Source organism: Salvia splendens, unplaced genomic scaffold, assembly GCF_004379255.2.
Source record: "Salvia splendens isolate huo1 unplaced genomic scaffold, SspV2 ctg1168, whole genome shotgun sequence".
Lineage (NCBI taxonomy): Eukaryota > Viridiplantae > Streptophyta > Magnoliopsida > Lamiales > Lamiaceae > Salvia > Salvia splendens.
In genome coordinates, this window is record NW_024598720.1 from 136,106 (window position 1) to 143,149 (window position 7,044).

Below are 7,044 nucleotides of genomic sequence, written 5' to 3' on the forward strand. Positions count from 1 at the left end.
GCTTGAATGTGATGCATCTGGGGTAGGCATAGGAGCTGTTTTGTTGCAGGATAGGAAGCCAATCGCGTACTTTAGCGAAAAGTTGAAAGGAGCTCAATTGAACTATCCAACGTATGACAAGGAGTTATATGCTTTGGTTAGAGCTTTGGAAACATGGCAGCATTACTTGTGGACTAGAGAGTTTGTAATTCACACGGATCATGAATCTCTCAAGTACTTGAAAGGTCAAGGTAAGCTTAGCAAGAGACATGTTAAGTGGGTGGAATTCATTGAATCATTTCCCTATGTAATCAAATACAAAAAGGGAAAAGAAAATATTGTGGCTGATGCATTATCTCGGAGGTACATTTTGATCACTACTTTGAGTTCTAAGTTGCTTGGTTTTGAGTTGATTAAGGAAATGTATGATAATGACCCGGACTTTTCTTCTATCTATTTATCTTGTGAGCATGCTGCATTTGACAAGTTCTATAGGCATGATGGCTATCTGTTTAGAGAAAACAAATTATGCATTCCTAAAGGTTCTATGCGTGAATTGCTTGTGCGTGAAGCTCATGGTGGTGGTTTAATGGGTCATTTTGGAGTCCATAAGACAATGAATGTTTTGCTTGAACATTTCTTTTGGCCTAAAATGCGTGTGGATGTTGAAAGAATTTGTAAAAGATGCATAACTTGCATGCAAGCCAAGTCTAAATCACACCCACATGGTTTGTACAAACCGTTACCAATTCCTAGTGCACCTTGGGAGGATATTTCAATGGACTTTGTTGTTGGTTTGCCAAGAACAAAAAGAGGTAGAGATTCAGTTTTTGTGGTTGTTGATAGGTTTTCAAAAATGGCACATTTTATTCCATGTCACAAAACTGATGATGCATCTCATATCGCTGATTTGTTCTTTAAAGAAATTGTCCGTTTGCTTGGTGTTCCTAGATCAATTGTGAGTGATCGAGATGCTAAATTTGTGAGTTATTTTTGGCGAGTGTTGTGGAATAAGTTGGGAACTAAACTCTTGTTTTCTACTACTTGTCATCCACAAACTGATGGACAAACTGAAGTAGTTAATAGGACTTTGTCTCAATTACTACGAACTTTAGTTAAAAAGAACTTGAAAAGTTGGGAGGAATGCTTACCTTTTGCTGAGTTTGCTTATAATCGAAGTGTCCATTCTGCTACTAACTTTTCCCCATTTGAAGTTGTGTATGGTTTCAATCCATTGAGTCCACTAGATTTGATTCCAATACCTATTGAAGATCGTGCAAGTCTTGATGGAAAAGCTAAGGCTGAAATGGTGAAAAGATTGCATGAAAGGGTAAGACTCAACATTGAAAAGAGGACAGAACAATATGCAAAGCAAGCCAACAAGGGTCGGAAACAAGTCATCTTTGAGCCGGGAGATTGGGTTTGGTTGCATATGAGAAAGGAGAGATTTCCTTCGAAAAGAAAGTCCAAGTTGCAGCCAAGAGGAGATGGACCATTCCAAGTGATTGGAAAAGTCAATGATAATGCTTACAAACTTGACTTACCTGGTGAGTTTAATGTAAGTGCTACTTTCAATGTTTCTGATTTATCTCCTTATGTTGGTGAATTAGATTCGAGGACGAATCCTCTTGAAGAAGAAGGGAATGATGGAGGTACACCCAAGCTGATCAACAAGGACAAGAAGATGGATCCATTAATCATTCAAAGTGGACCAATTACAAGAGCTAGAGCTAAGAAGATAAAGGAGTCCATGATGCTTTTAGTTGATGAAATAAAAGCCCAATTCCAAGACCATTCAATATTGGGCCAAATGGTGAATATTATTCAAGTTAGTGGGCAGCCCAATGCATGAAGTTTTGAGTCAATATATATCACATTTTGGAGGCCCAAATTGAAGATAAATGATGCATTTTCGTCCAAGTTGGAGCAGCAAAAATGAAGAGTCATTTTTAAGTTACTTTTTGAGTTAAATAAGTGACTTTAGATGTCCTAAAGTCACACCAATAGTTAGGAGTTACTTTTCACTTATTATGAGTCATTCTAAAGGTCTTAAGTTGTACTAATGATATGAGACTTTCAAGAGTCCATTCTAGCCTATAAATAGGCTTGTAAGCATGTCATTTGAGGACATCATTGATCAAATACGAAAATAGAGTTTGTCTTGTGAGTTGAATTCTCTTTGTAGAGTTTTTCACTTGTTTGGAACTTATCAAGATACTTTGAGCAAGTTCTTGTGGCGTTCAACCATACCGAGGTTCTTGGCTGATCATATAGCCAACGGGTCGAGGTTTTCCAAGCTCTGGAAGTGGATCAAACCAGATTATCAATCAAGGGAGTCCGCTGCCAAACCTTATACGTGGGGTTCTTGGATCAATATATCCAACGGGTCCTTCGTCCTATCCCAATCCATATCAATCCCCTCACCATGAAGACCTTCCAAATCTTTTGTCGAAGCTTTCTCATTCTTTGCCATTTGAGCTAAGGAGCTCAACATCTCCCCAATAAGAGCTTGCTTAACATCCGGCGACCCCCTCCCTTCACCATGGAGTTTGCCGACGAGTCCATCAGCCATTTCGAACACCATCTTCTTCTTAGCCCGACTCACCTCCGAACCAGATTCAAGACCGGCTCGTTTGAGAGCTTGTCGAGCTTTCTCCGGGTGGGGCGTGCCATCCCTTTTGGTTTTGGGCCGTGCAATCGAACGAAACTTCCACTCCGGCGAGGAAGGGGGCTGCATCGTGTGTATCAAGGCCGTGGCCTCCCCCTTCGGCAGCTCACCACCGGACTTCACCATGTGTCGCATGAAACAATCACATTTCACCTCCCTCAAAGGGGAGGGAGCGAGAGAGGTCGAATTCTAGAGAGAAGGGAGAGCTTCTCTCTAACTTTGATGCCCTTTTCCTTAATAAACTTAAAACGGTTTGGATTAAGTGAGGACGATAGAGGATACCTTAGATAACCTAGCTGTGCAGCCCTACTATAAAGTGAATTATAAGCCTAAACACTTTGAGCTAACTTGTAACAAATGGGCAACCACTTGATGCTTAGGGGGTGTATAAAGGAGAAAAAAAAGGGTTTTTGGAGATATAAGCTGGACGAAGTCCAGAAAATGGAGGTAAAAGCTGGACGAAGTCCATGGGAGAAACAAACTAAAAATTCGGAGGTATAAGCTGGACGAAGTCTAGGGGGAAAATAAAAAGAGGAAAAAAGAAGCTTAATTATCTAAGGGCAGGAAGTAAAAATTACCTGACCCAGGAAATATTTGCCTGACCCAGGAAAAAAAAGGATATGATAAAAAGGAGAAACTCTCATAACCCAACGCATCAGTGGTGTAACTTTAACTCTGGAGCGTTTTTGATCCTAACATCCCTGGTGAGGAATGAGTGATCGAGCGAACCTAACCGCTAGGGAATCCATAGGTTTCTTGACAAACTGACAAACCGTTTGGGTTTTTTTTTTATCAAACACCCTCATGGTGGAGGGTTCGTGGGTCCCTCATCCCTATATTTCAAAGAGTGACGATTACAAAATGTGGCCACACCCGAAAGTGGTGTGTCCTCACAAACTTAAGAGTAGTATGCGGTCCCAAGCCACAAGTTCGGACCTCATCATACTCCCTTACAGAAAAAAAAATACAATCAATCAAGGAACAAAGGGTACCCTCCAAACATCCCAAACACAATTCTATTCTTTGTCGTCATGTTGGACCCGAATGTTCGGGATTCCTAGTGCTTCCATCCTAGTAATTGCAGCGAGGTGTCTCGGCATCGTGTGGGCATTCATACGGCAGTAGTTTTGACTGTCAATTCCCATCTTTGCAAGTAAGTCTCCGGCCCTGTTCCCTTCCCGAGGGGTGTAGGTGAGGCGCACAACTCGTTGGCGATTGAGGAGTAAGATCCGCGCCACCACCCTGCTCGTGTGTGCCGGTCCCCATCGTGTACTATTAAGGAGCTGGACCACTTGTTGTGCATCCGACTCAATCCAGATAGGCCGATTGAACTCCAGGGCAAGTTCTAACCCGAGTTGGATGGCTAGAAGCTCCGCCTCAAGGGCGGAGTGGGCCTCAAGTGGGGATGCGAAGGCTGAAAGCACTTTGCCCGTATGATCTCGGATGATATCACCTCCCCCGGCTTTATCCGACGCTTCCAAGAATGCACCATCGGTGTTGAGCTTGATCCAGGGGTCATCCGGCGGGTGCCACTTGATTGCCACTGCAAGCGGCCTAGGGCTCCGTAGTTCATCATGACTCGGGACAGTGATTTTTAGACTAACTCCCTTCCAATGCTTCTTCTTGTATATCCCGTTGGCCATACTATTCCTGATGTAGATTTGAACTTGCCAGATGACATTGAAAGGCCTAAATTGTACGGACTGGTAGCGGCTCCTATTCCGTTCTGCCCAAATGAACCATAAAATGAGATACGGCATGGCTCTGCTTAGGTGTTTCTTGCCTGGTTGCCGAGCTCTTCTTGTCCAGACCACGAGTCGTTCTGGTATGGTGTCATTGATCCGAAGGGGTGGTGAGGAGCCCTCAAACCATGCGTCAAATTCCCTCCATATCCCGTGAGCCCCGTCCCCTTGAATGAAGAGATGTTGGAGGGATTCAATCCCTGGTCTATGTGGGCAGCATTGGCATTTGGACGCCAATTCCATTCGTCTCCATTGCAGCTTTGTATCCACCGGAATGCGGTTGGAGAGAAGTCGCCATAAAAAGATGGCAATAGAGGACGTGAGGCCCGCTCTCCAAATGTCGTCGAGGCCTTGCACAATCGGCCTTTGGCTTCGAAGGGTCTCCCAAGTAGTAGCGAGAGAGAACTCTCCATTAGATGATAACCTCCATCTTGGTATATACGGCCCATCCGAAATGACGGGTGTGTCGATTATCTTCTAGACGATGTGCTGTGCTAGGCCGGCTTGCGCTTGGAGATTCCGCAGCTTAGGCTCATCCCAGGCACCATCCTTAATATAGTCCGCCACACGAGCAAGAGGCCTTCCTCTATCATCAAGGCTAAGTTCTCTCAGGGGAGCCTCTCCTAGCCATAAGTCATCCCAAAATAGTATCTTTCCTTCTCCCACCACCCATTGAATGTGCGGTTGGGCCTGAGGCCGAGCCTTCAGCATCCTCTTCCACGTAGGGCTACCCCTCCCCAAGGGTCTAGCTGTAAGTGGGGAGACCTTATGGCAGTATTTAGCCATCAAGTACGTAGCCCACAGGGAATTTTGTTCCCTGAACCGCCACCATAACTTGATGTTAAAGGCTCTTAAGACTTCCTTGATCATCCGGATGCCCAAGCCCCCTTCGGCCGTTGGTAGGCAGACCTGATCCCAGCTAATCCAGTGCGTCCTCTTCTTCTCATTAGTTGACCCCCAAAAGAAACGAGCCATTTGCTGATCCAATTGCTTGAGGGCACCACCCATAGGCTCGATAGCTTGGAAAATATGTAGTGGGATCGCTTCAAGTGTGCTTTTAATCAGAGTAAGTCTCCCCCCAAAGGAGAGGTGTCGATGGGCCCACCCAGAGATCCTAGCCGAGATTTTCTCACGGAGGAACAAGAACATGCTCGTACGCTTCACACCTCGGTAAATAGGGACTCCAAGGTAAAGGAAGGGAAACGTACCTCGGACGAAGCCTCCTTCTCTTTGTATTGTGTTTGTCCACCCTTCATGAGCATCGGCAATGTAGAAGTTGCTTTTGCCAAGGTTGATTTGTTGGCCTGACACCTCGGCGTAATGATCAAGGCATGCGCGTAGCCTCCGGAGGGGGTTCGCCCCCGCTTGCGTGAAGATGATGATGTCGTCTGCGTAGGCGAGGTGGCTGATCTCAATACTTCCCCGGGTTGCTTTGAACGTCATTTCTTTGTTGCCGAGGATGAGTTTATCAAGTAGTCTCGAGAGATAATCCGCGGCAAGGACGAAAAGGGCGGGTGAGATGGGGTCCCCTTGCCTTAGACCACGGGTAGATTTGAAAAAACCCGCCGGCACCCCATTGACAAGGATTGAAAACCAACAAGACCCAATGCACCTTTTGATGAGATCCACCCACGGTTCGTGGAAACCCATGTGCTTAAGGACTTTTAGGAGGAACGACCATTGAACCCGATCATAGGCCTTGGCCATATCGATCTTGATTGCAACATTAGGGGCCGTCGTGCTTCATTGTAGCTCATGGAACATCTCCTATGCAAGGAGTACATTATCATTGAGAAGTCTCCCTTTGACAAAACCACTTTGATTGGGAGCTACCACGCGCGGGAGAAAAGGGGCAAGTCGCTTGGAGAGGATCTTAGTAATCACCTTATTTATCACATTACACAAGCTAATGGGCCTGTAGTCTCCCCAGGTCTCTGGTATAGGCTTCTTAGGGATGAGTACAATGCTTGTGGCCGTGAAACTTCGGGGAAGAAAAGCCCCACTGAAAAATTGTCTAACCGCTTCCACCACATCCGATCCCACAATGCCCCAGCAAGCTTGGAACAAGAGAGCCGAGTATCCATCCGGGCCAGGTGCACTATTGGCCGAGATGTCAAAAACCGCTCTTTTCACTTCATCTGCATCTGGAGGTTCGGGGAGGGTCGCCAAAGACTCCGAGGGAGGAAGTCGGTGTAGGAGGCTAAGGTCCGGGTCCGTGGGTTCCGGGTTGCTTGGGGCAAGAAGGTTTTGATAAAACTCAACCGCCGACGCTTGGATGGCCGAGTCCTCCGTGAGTTCACACCCATTAACGTTGATCTTGTGTATACGTAACCGAACCCTCTTCTGCTTCACCCAGCTTTGATAGAATCTGGTGTTTTTATCCCCCCATCTTCCAGCCAACGTAGTGCCGCCTTCTGACGCCAGAAGTCTTCCTCCATCTTAAGAAGGAGGATGTACTCCGCAATTTGTTTGTTGACCTCCGTTCTATTCCGGGGCGAGGGGTCATCTTCGAACTCCGCTTGGGCCATCGCAATGCTTTCTTCACAGGATTTGAGGTTGGCGTGTATATTCCCAAATACCTCTCTATTCCATCGTTTAAAAGTTCTCTTGACCCTTGCTAGCTTGAGCTTCAAGTTGAGGAGACCCGTCGCCTCC

At 45.9% G+C, this 7,044-nt stretch overlaps 1 protein-coding gene across 1 annotated transcript; it reads right to left on the reverse strand.

Moving 5' to 3' along the window:
• Positions 1 to 3,663: 3,663 nt before the first annotated feature.
• LOC121788870 lies at positions 3,664 to 4,290 on the reverse strand. Its single transcript, XM_042187461.1, has one exon. It carries the CDS (start codon positions 4,288 to 4,290, stop codon positions 3,664 to 3,666), a length of 627 nt encoding a protein of 208 aa, XP_042043395.1.
• Between the last annotated feature and the right edge of the window lie 2,754 nt (positions 4,291 to 7,044).